Here is a 22,400-nt window from a genome sequence, read left to right on the forward strand (position 1 = left end):
TCCAAGCAGATCCTACATGGCAAGGCAGTATCTATTGGCCAGGGGAGTGTCCATTAGCCATCTCCAAGCAGATCCTACGGTGGCAAGGCAGTATCCATTGGCCAGGGGAGTGTCCATTAGCCATCTCCAAGCAGATCCTACGGTGGCAAGGCAGTATCCATTGGCCAGGGGAGTGTCCATTAGCCATCTCCAAGCAGATCCTACGGTGGCAAGGCAATATCCATTGGCCAGGGGAGTGTCCATGAAACAGGCTAGAAACAAGGACATTTTTGGGAAACTACTTCACAATGGATGTCAAGACTTGTTCTTGACATTGGGACTAGCCACGAATACCAAAATGTCACAAATTTTTTTAGAAAGAACTGTTTTAGTGTTGCATTTCATTTGGAAACAAACATTCCTAGGAAGGATTTTACGAGCTGTTAAATACAGCGCTTTTTCGTCAATATTTCTGCCATTTTAGTTTTCATGTGTCCAATGACTATTTCTTGTTCCTTTCTGATGAGAGATCAAAGTTGCAGAAATTTAATCCAATTATTTTCTATACCATTTCAAATTGTAACGTGTGTATTTGGTTACTACATGTACCTTGTACTAGTATGTGACTCTATTTGCTTAGTTCACTTGCAAGAAATAAAACTAAGAACCACCCATCATCAAATAATGATAAAAAAAGAAGTTGACACAGTTAGAGGTGCTCTAGGGCAGAGTTCTGCCCAAATAATTTAATCAACTCACAGCAAATAACAAATCTCCATGTGTGGATGAATACAAACTTGACATCATTTAATTGAACTAGAGTCGACCTATCACAACGCTGTTGCCATGGTTACATGTACTGTTGCCATGGCAACATAAACTGTTGCCATAGTTACCTGGAATGGCAAGCACCAGAGTCGACGGAAAGGGCCAGAATCCAGTGACAAACGAATTTCTCTAAAACCTCTCGACGATTTTTACGTCTAGTACACAATTTGACTCCTATTCATATCTCTCAGTAATACCATAATTAGTAATTCATCATCATCACTTAAATCTAGATTTAATTAATACAACATTTTCTTCTTATCTTTTCATAAAAATCTTGTAGACATCGACTGTGTAAAGATATCACTTTCTTAACTCTCGCTTATTAAGTACTCAGAAGGAATTTTCATCCTCGATTCCTTTCGGTAAAAGATTATACAACAAGAGGTGGGAAATCTTGCCACTGGATCCCTGGTAGAGAGGCCTTCCCCTTTACGTTTAATAGTGAGTTGGTTATTGTGGCAGTTTCTTCTAGTACATGTTTCCGTACGACTAGCCCTTATGTGTGGAATAGAACTGATACAAGCGGGTGGTGGGTTGTATTTTTGCCCAACGTTTATCTAAAAAAGAAATCTCAGTATTCTACAGCAGATATGACTTATTGTGATGCTACTAATTTGTTTTTTTCTGTGTGCTTGCCATTACAAGATAGGAGCAGCAGTATACATAGTACTAAGCTTTTGACTTAAAAAACAACGCTAGGTACAAAAAGCGTATGAAGCTCCTGAGAAACGAAAAGCCACATTTCGGGGAGGGCACGGAAAAATCTCGTTTTTGACATTGCACAAAATCTAGGCTGGCGAAAAAACTGTCCCCCAAAACAGTATCACACAATTCAAGACTTTATTTCTTCATCATCATCATCATATATACGCACAAGTATACTGTGTCAGGGTTAGTAACCTGTATCTCACACACCACAATTGGTACATTGTATCTACATATGTCCGTGAGAATACCACGTTGTATCCACGATACAACATTCACAAAAGTTCTGGGGGACAATCTCCGGCCAACCATGTACGTACGTAGTATAGTCTTCAAATAAAAAAACGGGTGAAAAAAATTCTTCATCTTTGCACATTCTCTGATTTCCTGTATAGATACACATTTAATATACACTACACCAAAACGGTTCTTCTCTATCTGTTCGGACCTATCCAACAGTCTAAGGGATCAGAGCACTATCTATTATAGCCACACCATGATCATACTTGGTTATATAGAATGATATACACTCATCGGGTGTCTAAGCAGCAAAACCCGCTGGACTGACCCCAGCCAGAGGAAGAAATGGCACTAGAACATGTACACTTGGGGGGAGGGGGGCGGAGATGTATGTAGGTACACCCCTATGTTCCGACATCCCTAGTTTCAAACATCCTTCATTGTTAGCCTCTATAGCATGCCAAAAACTGGGGGTTTTGGGGGTCTTCATGGTCTTTGGGAGCTTTTATGTACTATTTTCTGATTGCATATAGACAACATAGCTGGCCTGGTTGAATATCCCCGTTTTTGGACAGGCTTAGAACTGGGCTGATCAGAAAACAACCGAAGACCACCACACCCCCAGTTCTATAAGCCTACTACGGAGGCTACTACATTGTAGTGTGGGTCAAAAACAGTAAAATTTATTAGCCAAATAGGGAAAATAATTGGCCAGACTCTAGCCACTGAAGAGTTCATTTGCCCGTTCAGTTATGGACCAACTTCCCTGGCCAATCAGACCCTATTTTTGCCAAATTCTAACCCTCTTGAGCCTCTACTAGGCACCGCGGATCGCTGGAAAAATAGTAGAAATTGGCCAAAATATAAAGGGATAGTTTACCGGAGAAGATCCCGGGCCATAGAAGATCCAATTCACGACCCACGGGTATACTATCCCTTCATTTTGGCCAATTTCTACTATTTTTCCAGCGATTCGCGGTGCCTGGTAGAGGCTAAACCCCCTTAGAAAGGCCTAGTGGAGGCTACTTTTTTCAACGCGGAACATGGAACATAAAGGGTGTCAGAACATAGGGATGTCACTGGTTATGTCATATGCCACTTTGAAAGACAGTTTTCAGATAGAAAACATAGACAGAGAAGATGAAACAATACATGCTTATCAAAATATTTTTTGGCCCAGACCTTTAACAAAGTATTGACCAGTAAGTACCTTTCTACATGTAACAATATTGCTTCTTAAACATCAGATTTCCTCCATATTTTGAGGACATCCGGAGAAGTTGCACATAAAAGTTGACGGAAATACACAGACCATTCTGACTTATACTAACAGATACATTAGTAATTATACATAAAACATAATTATTAAACATAACACAAGTTGGGAAGAGCAACATTTGACAACTATGTGTGTCTTTCAAACTAGCATAATGACAGGTTTTGTTTGAGTGGATGTAGAAATATATCAAGCAAATAAAAAAGTACAGTCATTTTAGACAGTATAACAGAGATCTGTACAAAAACCTGAAAGAAAAATTTGCGGGAACACAGTTCAACGTTTTCTTTAAGATTCTGAAAGGCACCTTGGCTGAAGGAAGAACTTCCTACTCCATAATATGTTCCGCATCCCAGAATGCACCACACACACGTGTGCAGTGCATCATGGGACACCCCGTGCAACTCCAGCAGCTTGGTGTACTTTGACCTCTGACCTCTGACCCAAGATTGAAAGCGTTTTTTTCTTTTTTGCTCATCTCCTAGACTACGACGACAGTGCACGTTCACATATCATATTACCGACAACGTTTACGTGGTGAGAGGCGTATGGCTGGTGGCTCCGAGCATGGGACGTTGGAAACTTTGTCTTTTACCCGACAAACAGACATCAGAGAACATCAGAGAGTTAAAGGCAACACTACCGTAACAGTACCAATAGAGAGAGAGGAGAGAGCACGTCGGCAGAACGTACTGCGCCTACGCGAAACCTGTTTTTTTTTACGGTTTTCGTTATAGGTGTTTGGGCAACGTTGCATCGGATATCTTTTCCGACACAACATTTGAAGACTACAGACAGAGTTACCCTTAAAGACACAACCTTATACAATACGTAGAAGTGCTGTACACGTTACCTTACAGGTTTTTCGTAGGCGCAGTACGCTCTGCCCACGCATTTAGAGAGGCAACCTAGTTAGTTAGTCACGTGACTGAACGCTAGAACTACACAATGTACGTGTGTGGCTACAAAAATACCATAATTATCTATGTGGTACTGGAGCGTTCCAGGAGTCGAATATCGTACTGTTTCTGCGGTGGTCTCAACTTGAAGTGTTCGCTACTGACGGTCTTTAGAGTGTTCTGCGCGGCCGATTTGGTCGTGAAGACGGCGAGAACAATATAGTCTGACACCAAGTCCGAGCTTTTCCCGCCCCCCTCGCCGCCGCGCCGACCCCCTCCCCCCTGGCGTGACTCCTGGAGCCAGCGAATCTTGCCGCCGACCTTGGTGAGGTCCTTGAAGAGTGACTCCGTTTCGTGTCTCTTCAGACCCTCCGGCAGGTCGAACACTTCCAACACATGGCTCAGCACTGCAGAAACACACAGAAAAACACAATCTTTAACAGTTAAAAACCTTAACAGACAAGAGGATAGCCTCCATAGCATGCCAAAAACTGGGGGTTTTGGGGGTCTTCAGGGTCTTTGGAAGCTTTTATGTGCTATTTTCTGATTGCATATAGACAACACAGCCGGCCTGGTTGAATTACCCCCATTTTTAGAACTGCTAATCAGAAAACAGCTGAAGACCACCAAACCCCCAGTTTGATAAGCCTGCAACGGAGGCTACAAGGGGAACTGTATTAGGGCTGGTTATACCCTGGGAGCCAGTCACCAGTATTGGGCCGTTAGCCGTTTCTCTTTGGTAGCCAAGAGTACACAGTAATGTAGCCAGCTGCTGCCACGCCACGTACCTGCGAAGCTGGTGTGTTACACCGAAGGGCGGTTATACCGGCTATACAGATACAGAAGCTGGTGTGCTACACCGAAGGGCAGTTATACCTGCTATACAGATTAAAAGCTAACAGCCTGATACTAGTCTGGCTCCCTGGGTATGCTGGTTAGTAAGAGTGGTTTAATCTCCAAGCAGATGTTTTGGGATGTTAAATCTTTCCAAACTGCCTTTTCTTAGTCTGTGTTAAGCAATCTTTCACTGTCAGGGGCTGGAAGGGCCTCCTCCCTGAGAGCTTGTGGCCATACACCTCTAACATAGCCTGTGCTAACTCTGGAGAACCATTCCCATTTGCAGTTCCCATTCCCATTTGCAGTTCCCATTCCCAGGACTACCAATAGGAGCTCAGGATACTTTAACACTATGAAAATCTGTCCAATACGAGCTCAGAATTTTGTGACTATAAAAAGTCTGTCCAATAGGAGCTCAGGATGATTCAGAAGGAAAACTGGAATCTGACTTTTTTCACTCCTGAAACTGTGTGAACCAAGATACAGACTTTCCCCTCAGACTCTGTTTTGATATACTGGTAGATATTCAAATCTAGCATAATTTTTCTAGATCTAAGCTCCAAAAGTGTTGTGGCCTACTATCAAGTCACCATGGTTGTGTTGTTAGTATTCAAGCTGAACATATAATGCATAAGAGCAGGAGGGGGGGTGTATGTAACAAAGCATCGGTTATAACCAGGATTGTCGCATGCGTAAATTGTATGTGTGCGCAAACCAAACTTCAGCCATGTTGGTGAAGGTTAGACATCCAGGTAATAAGATATGCCAAAAGACAGTTATTCAAGCAACTGGATAATTATGATTTTGAAAATGGTCAGATGTTTGGCAACGGTCAGACGCTTTCTAAAAAGTCTCCAGTGTCACTGATGAAAGGTAGTTTGGTTTGGTTTTCCTTTAATGCCCACGATCATGATAATGATCATTCTGGCATACTCATTTTCACCTAAGCAAAGTGAGGAAATTAGTGTAAAGTGCCTTTCCCAAGGGCACAAGGTTGATGACTTGACAGGATTCGAACCCAGGACCTCTTGGTTCTGAGTCAAATGCTCTGCCACACTACCTGAAACATCTGACCGTTTCCAAAATCATACCGTTGCTTGAATAACTTCTTGGCAAATATCAGCCAGTACGATCGAACACACGCAAAAAAACACAGCCAAGCCCAGACAAGAGAAATCATCACTCATCATCACTACATGCCAAACGTGAGGGAAAATTGGAAACAAAAAGAAATAAAAGCTTAGGCTACACCAATTTAATTTCTTGGTTAACGGATTTGTCTGCTTCAATTTTTTTCTGATTTGCAAAAAAAAAAAATTCAGAATCAACTGCAAAATGCTCATATTTTGCCCTGAACAGTTGAAAACAGTCCTTTTCTTCCTAGTTGTTACAGTTATTCCATCTTTCAATGCAGTGGCATCATTAAAAGTTCAAAATTCATTGTTTGAACCAGCCTGGTGTGTTGACTTCATGGCTCCTATCGTACCATTTGGGGCCATAATAGGATGCCTATATATATATAGGACTGTTTTTATCTTTTTTTTTGCCCGCCCGCTCCATTATTTTTCTAGAAAAATCCGTTAACCAAGAAATTAAATTGGTGTGGCCTTATATGTACCCTTTGGGATTTTCTTCTTGTCATAATAGTCTTCGTATTCACGACTGAACCTCTGGGGCCTTCGGGGACCTACGGAGGAGAGAGTGGCCCAGCCACGAGGGCAGCTTACAATCAGAGAAACACAAACATGTCGCAAATTAACTTTTCTTGAGTTCCTACTTTTTTTTTCCAACATGTAATCACCAGACGTGGTGATGGCACACTCAAGTTTTTTCAACTTATATTAATGCCGCCACCGACACAGGGGACAAATACATGACAGGACAATACTCATTTTCAACTGAGCGAAGTGAGGAAAGTCGTGTAAAATAACTTTCCCATTTTAGGGCACAAGATCGGTGGCATCTCGAACCCGGGACCTCTTGATTCCGAGTTGCGCACGCTGCCATTGCGCCACACGACCCCACACATTTTCTTCCTATTGTCCCAGCACTGTCCCAAAAGTAAATTTCAATTGTCCCGAAGTGAGAATGAACTGTCCCAATCTGTTTTTGGCAAGTAATAATTGTATGACTTCAACTTGAAGTCAACTTGATTTTGCTTATCACTATAATTGCAGAGTAGACAAGGAATTCAGGGGGACTTTTCCGGATTCATAAGCCTGGACGTGTGCCTGATAAACAAAAGAAGGGCTGACATTCTGATATTGATCATTTTTCTACTGTCCCAAAAATGTTCCAAAGTGTCTTTTTAGTTGTCCCAGCCTAAATTTTAGTGGTCAGTGGCCATTGGACCACCTTTAATTTCGAGCCCTGGAGACATCTCGCAAATAAAATGTCAGGTTTTTTGTTGTACCGTGTGGAAAATAAACGGAACCAACAACGACTCTCATAATTCCATTGGTTACTGTAAGACTGCCACAATAAAAAAAAAATTATGTAATTCTCTTTTTTTGTTCATGTTACTTTTTTCTTATGTGGCAGTCTTAGCTAAAGAGCGCCTTGGAATTATGAAAGTAGATGTTTTGTGTATTTCTTGTATGATTTTCTTTTTTCAGCAGTAAATGCTGCAATGTTGAATGAAGGTGCTTGTTTGTTTATTTGTTTGTTTACTTCGAGCGACTCACCTTGTTCTGACTCCGTGGGCACTTCTGCAGAGCGGGCCTTCTTGGGGCCTTTTCTCTGCTGCTGTTTGGAACCCTTCCCCCCCTGCTGCTGCGATGGTTGAGCCCCACCCTGCTGTGAAGACTGCTGCTGCTGCTGGGGATATACCACTTTGGGGCGGACTTGGGGGGCGAACTGGAGGGGCTGGGCAAGCACAGGTGCGGGGAATGCTGCAAAAACAAAGGCAACATTTAGTACGACCAATTTATCAATTAATCAATCAATCAATCAATGAATCAATCAATCAATCAAATGGTTAACAAACAAGAACTTGTAGTCGTTGGCCAAATTGTGTCTTGCTGTTTGATTTCTTGCATTTCTGGCAAAATTAATCAAAATTGATAAGTTATTCGATAAAACCAACCAACCAATCAGTCAATCGATCAATCAATCAAACAATCAACAGGATGGATACTAGGAAACACAAAACATAATAGCCAAACAAAAACAAAACAACCCCCAACGAAAACCTCTGCTTGGAGAGTAAAGTAAAACTCACATTGGCCCTGTATAAGAGGTCTGCCGAACTGTGCAGGAGGTATTATAATCCCAGTTCTAACAGGGCTGGCATGTGCTGCCTGTGGTGACTGGGAGGGGGAGGGGCGGGGAGAACCTCCCTGGTGGTTCTGTTGGTAGAGATCGGACTTGGGCATTCTCCCATCGTACGACTTACGCTGCTGCTGTTGTTGTGAGAACGGCTGTGACGCCTACGGTACAGGGGGAAAGGAAAGAAACGGAGGTTTTGACTTACTTTCAATTCTGCTGGACATCCTCCCACTGTGGTGCTAGTTGTGTGGACAGGAGAGGGAGAGGGGAGCACAGAGGGAGAGAGACATGGAGTTAGACACAGTGCATCACTTTGGTCCTTCAATATTTGTGTTAGCTTAGATACAGTACTTAACATGTTATCTTTAAGTTGTTATTGTTAGACACACAAGTCTAGGAACAAAGAAATAGGAATGCAGGGTTAGTGTATGTAGTGTATACTGTAGTTTAATTTTTTTACACAACCAGTGAAAACTCTCCCCTGCTTACATTTCAATGGCTGCCAGACATCTTCAGAGCATTTGTACAATCAATCATGTACATGTAGATGTCTGGCAGGCATCGAAACATATGCAGAGGAGAGTCTTCACTAGTTGTGAAAAAGAAAACCTTATATATTATGTTCTAAAACCTAAATAAATGATTTTTGGAAGTTACTGTTAGTAGTATGTTGGTCAAGTTGTGAGGCTGGTACATTGTACATTATTGAGCAAGAGATAGAGACAGTACAGTACATGACTTGTGTATTCAAAACTCAACGTTAAAACTAAAAATCACACAGTTCTTGAATCTGTATAGTGGGCACTTCGTGTATATTACTAAGATTATTACTCTCACTCTGCAAACATTTGTGTAGAAGATGTGTAATTATTGTCCTTAGAATTTTTAATGATTGAATACATCAATTTTAATATTGTATTACATATTGTATATTGTAACGATTTTAACTGAAAATGTGCAACTACTTAAGTTAGACTGACCCGTCTGTAAAATTGCCTCAGTTCAGCCCGTTACAGCTGCCAGGAGGCATTTATGTAACACATAAAGTCCTAGTAAACCAGTCTACTACTACTACTATTTTGTTTGGATTCTGTCATCTGTACCTTTGATTCTCTTTTGTTTAGGTATTATTTATACTCAAACGGTGTCGTATAAGCCCACACGGCCTGGGCGCGGGAAAGCGCACGACACGAAAATAAAGTTTCATTTCATTCATTCACTACTACCTGTGGGGGTGGTGAGGACGTCCCTGATATCTGTACAGTGTGTGTTACCTGTAATGGGCCATACCATTACCTGTGGGGGTGGTGAGGACGTCCCTGATATCTGTACAGTGTGTGTTACCTGTAACGGGCCATACCATTACCTGTGGGGGTGGTGAGGACGTCCCTGATATCTGTACAGTTGGCGCGGGCCTCTGCTGGGTGGATCTGCTGGCGTAGCTTCCCGAGGAGAAGGTTTGCGGGGAGGTGGGCGGAGATTGCACGTTGTAGGCCTGTGATTGGTGCATCTGGGGAGACGGCGCGCGCTGCTGCGAGTACGCAAATGTCACGTACTGACCCGACATCACCTGGGAGGGGAAAGGGAAAATCACAGATAGTCAGGTTAACCCTCATCATGCCTAGCCTCCATAGCATGCCAAAAACTGGGGGTTTTGGGGGGTCTTTTCGGATTGCATATAGACAACATAGCAGGCACGCGGCGGCGCGGCGGCAGCTGGCTATATTACACTGATCGACTTGTTACACCTAGCCCTTGGACATCTAGCTCTAGACATTGTTTAAAGCTATCTAATGACAATGCCCCTACTGTGCTTGGTGACAGCGAGTTCCACTCTACGATAGTTCTAGGAAAGAATGATCTGTATCAAGCTCAAGACTTGCTAAGATCAGCCAAAAACTTGCCCAGATCATCCCAGGACTTGCTAAGACCTAAGACAGTTACCTGTTGTCCCTGTGAGGGTGAGGGGGGTCGTCCCATCTGTGACTGGTCGGAGGGGGAGGGGTGGAGGGGGGAGGGGGTACATGTACACTTACCTGCTGTCCCTGTGAGGGTGAGGGGGGCCGTCCCATCTGTGACTGGTCGGAGGGGGAGGGGTACGCCACCACAGCTGGAGCCGTGCCTGAGCAGGGAACCATGTAGTACGACTGCATTGGAACCTGGGAGGGAGACGGGGGAGATTTGGATTATTACAAATCTCTATTCTTTAGTCTTTATACAAGCAGTGTACAAAGTACTTTTCTGAACCAGGTTGCCCAGTGCAACCTATGGCAAAAATTAGGTTGCCCATCAGAATTTTAGGTTGCCCCACCTATAAGTTACTTCTTTCCTCAAATTAAGTAAATGTTAGTAATACATACATAAGCCTTTAAGGCCTTTAGTTAACTGATACTAGTAATAGCCATTAATACCTAAAATTAAAAAGCATCTGCCCAATACAGTGGAGCAAACATGTAACTACCAACACAGATGAACTTTCATGATAGCATTCCCCACCTGTTGCTGCATGCCTTGCTGCCCCTGCCCCACCCCCACGGGCTGGAACCCCTGCCCCGGGGCAGTCACCCCCTGGGGGGTCTGTATGGTGGGGATCTGGTAGGACGGGTACTGGGGGACCTGCTGGGGGGACAGAGAAAATGGTTTATTCAATATAAAAAATCTTCACATGCACATATTATGTGGTGACAGGAGTCTAAATCCCTCCTACTATAAAGTTGCAACATTACGTAACCCAACAACACCAGTTGCCATGATGGTGAGAGACAGTCTGGTCATTGACCAGGTCAGAGGTCAGTGTTTGGAACGGAAGAAGAAGAAGAAATACTTCAAATAGAGCAAAAACAATATCATACTACTACAGTAACAGTTACTGCTACTGCTACTACTCAGTACTACTACTATTACTAACAGAATAAGGTAGTGACCTGCTGTGGGGACAGAAGGGTGTGCTGCTGCTGACTGTACTGCCCCGATGGAAGTGGGACCTGCTGTCCAGACGCCTGCAGGAAAAGTTTATATGTATTAACTGTAGTATTAGACCCAGGAGAAACTCTAGTGTGAGAAACACTCCTTGCACAATTGTGTTTTTTTATAAGAGGAAGGGGTTATGATGATTTTTTTTAGTCCATGCTTGAAACATGAAGTTTAAATGTCTGAGACCAAAGTGGAACTCAAGTGTGAGGCACATGTATCATGAATTTAAGTTGTATATACTATTAGACACCTGAAGAAGATTTTAGACACCTGGTTATATGCTACATGTGCATGTCCTTATCACATAATGCCATCTAGCTAGTAAAACAATGACAGTTATGTGAGCTTTGATACTTTGACACTCAGAAAGGTCTAAAAATTTCAGCATGAAAAACTGCAGTGTTTTACCTGTTGCTGATGCTATTTGTTTGTAATAGAAGTTTGTAACTGCAGTTTTTAACAAATTTTTCCACAGATAGACCAGTTTGATATAATCACACACGTTTTGATTTTTAAAAAAAACAACAGTATTTTACCTGTTGCTGCTGCTGCTGCTGTGCCGGTGCCACGTACATGGGGACCACGGCTCGGAAACCCTGCGGAAGCTGGTTTGGGGGCAGAAAGTACACAGGAACCTGGATCACAACAAAGAATCACACACAATCACACACTGACGCTATAGTCCTTCAAACTAGATCACAACAAACTAAGGATCACACACAATCACACACTGACGCTATAGTCCCTGGATCACAACAAAGGATGACACACAATCACACACTGACACGCCAGTCCCTTAAACAACCAGGGATTCAATTGTGGCAAGTTTTTGATATAGTCCAAAACTTCATTTACCGTACGGGTACATTTGTAGATTCTCGTAATTGATAAATCACCAACTTGTCTTGTTTGTATTTATCTTGTATGCATGTGTCTTTTTAATGTGTTTTATACTCGTTGTATGTTTTTGAGTAGAAGGTGTCATATAAGCAACTCTTGCTTTTTGCCTCATACTCAATAAATATATGTGAATAAATAAATAAAAAACTGTGGCAAGTTTGTAACAGTTCATATTCAAGTGTCTCTTTGTAACAGATATACGAACTTTTAGCATTGCTGTTCCTAGGAACTTTTTGATTACAAAAACTTCAGTGTTTTTTACTTGGATCACAAGAAAGGATCACACACAATCACACACTGACATCATTCCTGCAAGCAACCATGGTCTCAACTGTAGCAAGAAGTTTGTAATTACTGTATAGGATTAGGAGTTTGTAAGAGTAACTGTTGTTGTAACTGTTGGTATTCAAAGGCCACAGACATTTGATACAAACAGACACTGACACCATTCCTACAAGTTATGATGGCTCCAACTGTAGCAGGCAGTTTGTAACAAATGTTTGCTACAGACACATTTGATACAATCACACACTGTCACCAGTTTCCCTAAATAACCAGTAATTTAACTGACTTTGTAACACCAGTTTGTAACAGTTGTTTGTAACAGTTGTTTGTAACAGTTGTTTGTAACAGTTGTTTGTAACAGTTGGTATTCAAAGACCTCTTTGCCACAGATACATTTGATACAATCACACACTGTCACCATTCCCAATTAATCTGGACACACATCGTGATTCTTAACATCACAGAGTATCAGTCTCTGAGAAATTGTCAGTCAATGTGTTCAAGACTAATACCCAGGAAATTCAGATTTTTTCAATTTTTTATCTAGCCCATACTATGTAAAAACTGATTCACAAATTTTTAAAGAAAAAAAATTAAGTTGAAGTCTTCAGGCAACACATCTAGGAAACAGCATAAAATAGTGATATTTGCATCCACACACACTTTTTATTTTCTATAGTTTTTTTGCATGCATCACTGCACACTTAATTTACACACTCATGATACTTAATGGTGAACACAATCCGAGCAGGTGATTGGCCAATTCAAAATATCCCCAGCACGTGATTGGCCAACATGTGATTATCTCCACCACTGTGATTGGCTAGAAGTCACAACACCATGCCATATTAGGAGTGCCTGTGAGTCAACCAACACAATATTCCAGGCAGGTGATCGGGTTACATACATGCCTGTCAATCAAACGAATGAGGGCACGTGATTGGTTAGTGGTGGCCACACCCCCTCACCTGATTGGGGCCTGGTTCGGACCCTATGTATTGCTGTTGGTCCCCAAACTGTGGGTCTGAGCCCATGTAAGCGGGCTGGGGGGCAGGGTACCCCACCTGCACTGGGCAGTACACTATGTAGCCACCGTCTCCAGTGGGCTAGAGGCATACGGGTATGGTTCATTAGGTAATGAGACCACTGACCACTAAAATTTAGGCCACTGACCACTAAAATTTAGGCTGGGACACCTGAAAAGTCACTTTGGGACATTTTGGGGACAATAGAAAAATAATCAACATCAGAATGTCATCCCTACTTTTGTTGATCAGGCATGCATCCAGGCTTTTGGCTAAAAAAATCCCCACAAATTTATACTTTGCAATTATAGCCCGCCTGGGAGTCAGAACATAAGAAAATTAAGCTGACCTCAAGTTGCTGTCATACATACTAGTACTTCCCAAAAAACAGGTTCAACTTCACTTCGGGATAGTTGAAATATATTTTTGGGACAGTGCTGGGACAATCAGAAAAAAAGTAAATTTCGAGGCCTTGTAAGAAGTGGCACTACTCAGAAGTAGACCGTTCCTTACCTGTTGCATGCCCCCCTGTACAAACGGCTGTTGACCCATGACCTGCTGTGCCTGACTGTGCTGGTAGGGGGCCGGCGGCTGCACCGGGGATGTCAGGAACTGGCCCTGCAGGGGAGAACACACAAGTTCAAAATGACAGAACCAAAGCTATGATCTAGCATAGCCCCAGTGCTGCAGGCATCCAGCCTGTGTATGCAGAACTGCAATATTTCAGCACCAAGGCCATCAACCATAGTTATAAAAAGAGATGCTGTTCCTAACCTTGTCTGTTCCTAACCTTGAAATGACTTTGTTGCTTACCCATAACCTTGAAATGACCTTGGAATAACCCTCTTGTGGCTTACCCATAACCTTGAAATGACCTTGGATTAACCATCTTGTGGCTTACCCATAACCTTGAAATGACCTTGAGATGACCTACCTGGGCAGCGTACATGGGGTGCTGTCCCTGCTGTGGTGAGGACAGCCATAACCCATAACCTTGACATGACATTGAAATGACCTTCTCTTTGCCTATCCATGACCATGAAATGACCTAGAGATGACCTACCTGGGCAGCGTACATGGGATGCTGTCCCTGCTGTGGCGATGACAGCTCGACTGCGCTGTCCCCCGAAGACTGCCTGCTGATGTTCAGCTGCTGGAACTGTGGGGTCATGTCTCCCAACTGACCTTGGGACTCCTGCAAGGGCACGGAAATGTGTGTGATTTTTATGTTCATTTTAACAGAAATGCACCTGCAGTTCCAACAAAAGCTGCTAGGGGACCCAGACCTACACCACTTTTTCCTAAACCCATATGCTACCTGGCAATATACATGTACATGACCATAGCAATCATGACTGTATAATGGGCATAACAGTTCTGATAAAAGACTAAAAAATCACAAAGTCCCTCTAGAGTTCCAAAGAAGGCAGCTTAAGGCTCAAAATCACAGACATAACTTCATGACAATCCATCCATAGCTTCTTTTCAAAAACAAAATCACAAGCTACAATTGAAAACATTCTTGAGCAACATACAAATGTAGTACCCACCTCCCCCACCACGTACTGCCCCTGCCCCTGCACCATCTGTTGTTGCTGCGGCACATACGACGTGTAGATGATCGGCTGCTGCGGTGAGGGCTGCGTCGACATCTGCTGCTGCGCCTGAGCCTGCGGCTGCTGCTGGCCTCTCATTGGCTGTTGCTGGGCAACCATCTGCGGCTGGAATATCACGGGAGACCCGTCCGCATTCACGAAGGGCTGACCTGAAAGAGAACAGAATTTTTTTTTTTTGTAAAAAAAAAAAAGGAAAGAAAGGAAAGCAGCAGAAACAACAGGAAATCGAAGACAAATCATACCACTGTGAAGTATCTACTAGTAAAGACCCTACAGTTGTGTCCTAGGGAAAGGCACTGTACATGTACATTTCCTCACTCAACTCAGGTGAAAATGAGTACAGGCAGCTTCGGTTAGGGATGTCCTAAGGCTCTCAGATGGGATGTAAAGCCAGAGAGCCACACCTCAATCACATTAAAGATCTTACTGCACTTATCACAAAGAGTAGAGGCCTTTGCCAGCGTGAGTGGATCAAACCTTACAGTGTGATCTTATGCAGCTTGTACTTCCTGCACAAAACTGGCATGTTTTGTCTACAGGCGATTTATTGGACATGCAAAAGAAAAGAAAACTGTACCAGTCTGTGGGTTGATGAGCACACTACCCGGCGGGATCTGTGAGATGTCTGACACGGCCCACAGTACTCCCGTACCCGTTCCTGTTCCAGAGAAACTGGGGACAGAACTCGCTTCACTCCCTCCTGAAGGAAATACAATGAACAAGAAAATCAAAGATTTCTGTCTTCTGGGAAGTATCTTGGGTTTTCATATATTATTTTGTACGTAGGTTAATTTTGTTGTACCCATGTATTTGTCTGTATATCTACATGCAGTTTTAGACCTTACGAAAGTCGCCATACTTTTGTTGTGTCAATAAAGTTCACTGTATGTTGTATGATCATTGGAAATTACCCTTTATTATTTTGATTATCACCCACACTCTATCTCGTATTACTGACTCAGGAACTTGCTACACCATCCCTCTAAGTGTAGAATCCAAACATATATACAAAGCATAAATTAGCTCCACCCAAAATAACACTTCCAGGAAGTAACTACTAGTAGTCAATTCAAGGTACATGTACACCTGATTCATTGAATGCAAAAATCTTCAAAGCCACACTAATTCAATTCGCTGGTCCTCTGATTTTAAATGATTTGAAAGTAATAATGCTTAAGACTGGAACATGAACAGAGTCTTAGAGGAAATTCTGTATCTTCGTACATACAGTTTTAGAAAGGTAATAATTGTACTGACCTGACCAGGTGACTTGTGTTGTGCTAACAGACGTGGGATAACTTACCTGACCAGGTGACTTGCCCAACGTCTGACTCCTCGCTATAGAGCCACTGGCATCCGACCCTACAGGAGAAAACATCATCATCATCAGTCCTACTCTATAAAGGTGTAGCAGACAAAGTTTAGTTTGTCCTTCTTTACTACAATGCTGAGAGAAGTTCATGTCCTTCTGAAGGTTTCTGTGACTGTTGAGTTTTTTAATACTGCAGTGAGGAAACAAGAAGTCTTCTGAACTGTTTTCTTCATCAGTCAATCAGACAACAGGACATCTTTTGATTTGCTTTTGTTGCACAATTACACAAACAAGCAAACCTTGTTTGCTCCAGATGTCTTATACTTAGGAACAACAGTGTGGTGTGCTGGATGTCAGTTAGCTTGAGGAATGAATCTGCAAACATGGGGGTTCTCCCGAAGCTGCTTGCTTTCGTGACAGAGTAAATAAATAAACAAACAAACAAACCTTGTTTGGACAGCTTCCCGCTGCCTCTGCCGCTCCTATCTCCACTGTCACCCCGTGCTAACATGGGCGTTCCCCCGAAGCTGCTTGCTTTCGTGACAGAGTAAACTAAACAAACAAACAAACAAACAAACCTTGTTTGGAGAGTTTCCCGCTGCCTCTGCCACTCCTATCTCCACTGTCTCCCCGTGCTAACATGGGGGTTCCCCCGAAGCTGCTTGCTTTCGTGACAGAGTAAACTAAACAAACAAACAAACAAACAAACCTTGTTTGGAGAGTTTGCCGCTGCCTCTGCCACTCCTATCTCCACTGTCTCCCCGTGCTAACATGGGGGTTCCCCCGAAGCTGCTTGCTTTCGTGACAGAGTAAATAAATAAACAAACAAACAAACAAACCTTGTTTGGACAGCTTCCCGCTGCCTCTGCCGCTCCTGTCCCCACTGTCTCCCCGTGCTAACATGGGGGTTCCCCCGAAGCTGCTGGCTTTCGTGACGGTTGGCCTCTGGATGCGGTTGGTGCTGGTGTCGGAGTCGGTGCTGCTCCAGGGCCGTCCGTAGTCATGCCAACGAGGCGTGTCCTCCTGACTGCTCTGTCGGCTCGACCGGCTTCTGGGATGAAAGGGACAAGACACAGATAGAACCACACAGATCAACAACCAGTACAACAACAAAGTACAACAACGTACAACAAGTACAACAACACAGATCAACAACCAGTACAACAAACATGTACAACAACGTACAACAAGTACAACTGTATACAACCTCACAAATCAACAACTGGTACAACAAACATAACATGTACAACAGTTACTGTTAAAACATGTACAACCAACCACACACTCAGATACAACCACACAGATCAACAACCGGTACAACAATGTACAACAACACAGATTAACAACCAGTACAACAACATACAACACAGCTAGAACCACACAGACATGTATCAAGAGGTTGTACAACAACATACATGTACATGTACAAGAAACAACATACAACATGTACATCAGATACAATCACACACTTAGATAGAACCACATGCATCAAGAGCCGGTACAGCGAACTTGTACAACCAAACAGATACAACCACAAAGAACAACCAAGAACTGGTGCAACAACATACATGTACATGTGAAACAACACTCACTGTGGTTTATTTAACCACAAACACCAACACATTGTCAAATACAACCACACCAATCAACAAAGATACAACCACAATTAAAGATCAAGAGCTGTCAGATACAACCTTATACCTGTAGATCAAGATTTAGTACAGCAGCACAGATACAACCACACACCAGATAAAACAGATACAACACACAGACCAACACAGATACAACCACTCCAATCACATCAACACAGAAGACCTCAAAACATCAAAACACAATGTAAAATTCATACAGACATCATGCAAAAACTGTACACCACCAACAACTATCATCAAAACTACGAAATCCAGGACGACAATCACACTAGAGGAAGATTCAGCTTTCAACATGATTTAAGAGAAAAAAAAACATGCCTAAATTGCATGCGTAACAGACGAATTCTGATCTTTAATTTACATTTAACAAATAATTCCTGGACTTTCTTTTTCCTGCACTTGTCACCACCGTGAATATATAGTTCTGTGAACATGTCCACTTTTCTCAGACCGTGAAATTTTGCTACCGTGAACATAAAGTGAATTACAGTATTATCATAGCTACAAATGTACATATCAAAAGTATTGAGTACGATGTTGACCCTTACCTGAAGCCTGAGTCTGTGTCTACAGAAGATGTTGACTGTGGGAAAGAAATGGAGACCTAGCTTTACTGTTAGTGTCATGATCAGAGCGTGGGCAGGGCAGGCCATTGCTGGATCCACAGTACAACACAACAGATATACAATACATCAGGCCTCGAAATTAACTTACTATTGTCCCAGCACTGGCCCTATATTAATTTCAACCGTCCCGAAGTGAGGATGAACTTTCCCAGCCTGTTTTTCGGAAGTATTGTATGACTTTTGTATGACAAAATAGGGCATTTGAGGACTTTTCCGGAGCCAAAAGCCAGGATGTGTGACTGGTGAACAAAAGAAGGGCTGACATTCTGTGGTTGATTATTTTTCTATTGTCCCCAAAATGTCCCAAAGTGTCTTTATAGTTGTCCCGGCCAAACGTTTAGTGGTCAGTGGCCATCGGGATACCGTTAATTTCGAGCCCTGTACATACAATGGTTTCTACATTGAAATGCATTTTTGTTGATTCTATGGAAATTTAGTGAGTCATTTATGTAAGGTTTGTACAGTTAGCCCTCTAGATCTATACAAATAAAGGACTGGTACAAAATCCAGCAATATAATAGACATTTTACAAAGATGGACATTCTTTCATCAAATGCAGTACAGTGGGAACAATTATGAATTTCAGCAATGAGTATCTGAGTGAGTGAGCGCAATGAGTAACACAGATTAAATTTTCTAAATGACAGCAAAGAGTTCTATAGGGTTTTCTCATCATAAATGAATACTAAGATATAAGATATACTTCTTATCATCAATTTCCTAAAGTTACAGAGTGCCATTGAGGACCTTTCCGGAAAGCCAGTATATTTCTGGACCTACAAGATGAAAGGGGGATGACAAGTTCGATTTGGTCAAGAAGATGACACACAAAACGAAGACAAATGAAACCTGGTGCCAACATGTGATGTGGAGAGAGAGAAGGAGGAGAGAGAAACAGGCTCTGTGCATGGATTCAACAAACAGGATGAAAACACAACGTCCAGTTCCAAGATCTTATCTTTGAAGTTCATCTGTGTTGGTAGAACTCATTATGAAGCAAGTTTAAACTGTAATTTTTTCCAACACAACAAATTAGACTCACCCAAATTTTAAACGGTACAACTCCAGTCTTTATCAAGGAATGAGCAATCCACCACTTCCGTGACGTCACACAGATAACACACGTGACTCCGAGAGCGGTGGATTCCTTGACAAATACTGGAGTTGTACAGTCGAAAATTTGGGTGAGTCTAATTTGTTCTCACTGTTGGAAATTGCAGTTTAAACTTGCTTCATAATGATTTCCAAGATCGCCAAAGATAAAGGCACCGCCCCTGACGCAACGCCAAAAACGTTTTGGATGGTAAAGAAGAGCACGTCGGCAGAACGTACTGCACCTGCGCAAAACCCGTAATGTATTGCGCATAGCACTTCAGCAGAAGTTTCATATAAGATTGTATTCTGCATATAAGGTTTAACACTGCATCTGTAGTTTCCAAATGTTATGTTAGAAAAAATATCATCTGCATCAGGCGAAATTCTGATGCAACGTTGACCAAAAATCCAACGAAAACCGTGAAAAGGGGGGGTTTCGCACAGGCGCAGTACGTTCTGCCGACGTGTTGCAAAGAAGGCATTACTGACATCACCAGCTAGCAAGTTGACGGAATTACAAAAACAGGGACACTACAGAGTCCACCACAAAACGGTTAAAAAAGGAAACAAAAGAGGTGATGCAGAAACTCACATCTTGGTTGAAAATCCTTGCACGAGCCTTTTCATACTCCTCCTCTCTTTCCTCTATTGACTTGCTCTTCTTGTCTTCCCGCAGGGCCGGTATTCTGTCTTTCGAAATCTGTAGAAAAAAGTTTGGGACGTGTTCTTGATCTGTATGACTGTGTATAGCTAGTATAACCACCCTTCAGCGTAACATTTTGTATTCTGTATTCTGGATCTGCATAGCTGGAATAACTGACTTGTCACATTTAACCAACACCAAGCTATTCTGTCTTTCGAAACCTGGAGAAAAAAGTTTGGGTCTGTATATCCGGTATAACTGTCCTTTGGTGTAACACCAGTATCTGGATCCATATACCTGGTATAACCAACCTGTTACATCTAACCTTTGCACATCTAACTGTAAGCTATTCTGTCTTTTGAAATCTGTAGAACAAAGTTCAGGAGGTGTTCTGTATCTGGATCTGTCTGTTTGGTACAACTTCCCCACACCAGTTTCTGTATCTGCATCTGTATAGCTGGTACTGGATACAGCTCTGGATACAATGATACTAATTCTACACGGGGCCGACATCGTCTACCAGATATCTTTGACCCAGTGTTGATGTCACACTTCAAAGAAGCCACGTGACAAGCCTCACTGGGTCAGTCTACTGAGGAAAACCAGAGTGACTGGTTGAAAACTCTAGATGAGAGAGTTTTTTGTGTTGGACCAAAAGTTTTAACTTTAAACATGTAACTACATGTACCAACACAGATGAACTTGCATGATAGTATGATGTATCCATGTTGACTGACCTCCTCCTTTTCTGAGCTGCTCTCTCTGTCCCTCTGTAGAATCTGTCTTCTCTGTGGCTCTTCTCCTCTACTGTTGTCCTTTATGTGTTCACTAAATTTCAGGTCTGGTCTGTGAAGGCAAAAGGAGAGGAAAATTTGTGTTACAGTTCGAGAGAAAGTTAAAAAAACATTATTGCAGCTATAGCACAGTGACTGCTTTTCATTGTTTAACCCTGTCCTTAGTGCTGAAACTATGGTTATAGTTAATCTGTCCTTTACTAAATTTCAGGTCTGGTCTGTGGAGGCAAAAAGAGAGGAAAACATCATGTTTACAGAAGGAAAACATATTGTTTTTGCTCAGTTTCTTCCTCTTCTTCTTCTTCAAACAGTGACCTCTGACCTGACCAATGACATGGTTTGTTGATGCCTGTCACCATGGTGACTGGTGTTGGGTTACATAAGTCCTGTCTATAGTAATCACTTGTCCACATAGAACAGATCTTTTGGGACAGTTTTGACTGTACTTCATAAGAATATAGGATATGAATATATAAGAATAATATAAGAACTTACATTCTAGTATTACACGTCTTGTTAATGATAACAGCCTTCCCCGTCGAGTCCACGTTGTGGTCCATGCCAAAATAAGCAGCGACTCTGTGCACTAACATTCTATGGTACGACGTCATTGGTGGAAATGTTTTCTGGTGTGTCCTGAGAACCAATGAGAGACACCGTTACAACATTATATAAATATTATGTATTAATATTAAATACATGTATTGTCTTTAGTTAACCATGATGTACTAGAAAAACTCTTGTAAAATTCGTATACAAATGTCTAAAGAAGAGAGAAGAAACATGTACTTCTTAGATATAGATAGAACATAGCACAGTTTGCCTAATAATTTTTGGAACTTGAATGTGCACTTAGCCCCACTTGGGCATGAATATACAATAAACTTCATTGTCATTGTCATTGTTACAACATTATAGCCTATAGGCAACAAACACAGAAGAGGATCTTAAATTGTATAATGCATTACAAGCTTGCATTGTTAACATTAACAAATTCCCATCTTATAAATGATAAAAAGTAAGTCAAGATTTACATGTACATTGTAAATATGACCCAAATTACTGTTTCTAAAGAGAACTTATAATAATAAGACTATAGCAGACTGTAAAATGAACATCACTTTCTTCAGTCTACAAAGCCTTTTCAACACTACTTTGAAACTTTATTCACACACCTTCTTGCAGACAATAAGTCTGAATTGGTAGGCATTTACAATGAAATAGGTTATAAATAACTCAATAATAATAATAATTATATACCCAAGAAAATGTATACTTACTTCTCCTCGTTTATTAATTCTATACAGTCTTTCTCTAGCTTCAAAAGCATCATTCTATCTCTGTAAGAAAAGTCAATAAAGAAATGGTTACAAACAAGATTGTAGTAAGGGCACATTATTGCTTACTTAATCTAGACATCCATGTACTGTGCATATGGCAATTTT

The 22,400-nt window shown here is 41.9% G+C and overlaps 1 protein-coding gene across 1 annotated transcript in view; it reads right to left on the bottom strand.

Moving 5' to 3' along the window:
- Window positions 1–3,495: 3,495 nt before the first annotated feature.
- LOC109464058 (cAMP-regulated phosphoprotein 21-like) overlaps window positions 3,496–22,400 on the bottom strand; it is a 94,262-nt gene continuing 75,357 nt past the window's right edge. Inside the window, exons 10-31 of the mRNA XM_019760981.1 lie at window positions 22,236–22,295; window positions 21,451–21,591; window positions 20,899–21,007; window positions 20,111–20,218; window positions 18,346–18,380; window positions 16,985–17,193; window positions 16,091–16,195; window positions 15,411–15,533; window positions 14,768–14,982; window positions 14,281–14,412; window positions 13,731–13,835; window positions 13,161–13,298; window positions 11,544–11,642; window positions 10,959–11,033; window positions 10,531–10,650; window positions 10,071–10,193; window positions 9,401–9,604; window positions 8,247–8,273; window positions 7,988–8,195; window positions 7,452–7,658; window positions 6,386–6,454; window positions 3,496–4,337 (exon numbers count right to left, since the gene is read on the bottom strand). Coding sequence (XP_019616540.1) covers window positions 4,015–4,337; window positions 6,386–6,454; window positions 7,452–7,658; window positions 7,988–8,195; window positions 8,247–8,273; window positions 9,401–9,604; window positions 10,071–10,193; window positions 10,531–10,650; window positions 10,959–11,033; window positions 11,544–11,642; window positions 13,161–13,298; window positions 13,731–13,835; window positions 14,281–14,412; window positions 14,768–14,982; window positions 15,411–15,533; window positions 16,091–16,195; window positions 16,985–17,193; window positions 18,346–18,380; window positions 20,111–20,218; window positions 20,899–21,007; window positions 21,451–21,591; window positions 22,236–22,295 — 2,935 coding nt within the window. The 3' untranslated portion in view covers window positions 3,496–4,014. The remainder of the gene's footprint in view (window positions 4,338–6,385; window positions 6,455–7,451; window positions 7,659–7,987; window positions 8,196–8,246; window positions 8,274–9,400; window positions 9,605–10,070; window positions 10,194–10,530; window positions 10,651–10,958; window positions 11,034–11,543; window positions 11,643–13,160; window positions 13,299–13,730; window positions 13,836–14,280; window positions 14,413–14,767; window positions 14,983–15,410; window positions 15,534–16,090; window positions 16,196–16,984; window positions 17,194–18,345; window positions 18,381–20,110; window positions 20,219–20,898; window positions 21,008–21,450; window positions 21,592–22,235; window positions 22,296–22,400) is intronic.

Source organism: Branchiostoma belcheri, unplaced genomic scaffold, assembly GCF_001625305.1.
Source record: "Branchiostoma belcheri isolate BF01 breed outbred unplaced genomic scaffold, Haploidv18h27 scaffold131, whole genome shotgun sequence".
Classification (NCBI taxonomy): Eukaryota; Metazoa; Chordata; class Leptocardii; order Amphioxiformes; family Branchiostomatidae; genus Branchiostoma; species Branchiostoma belcheri.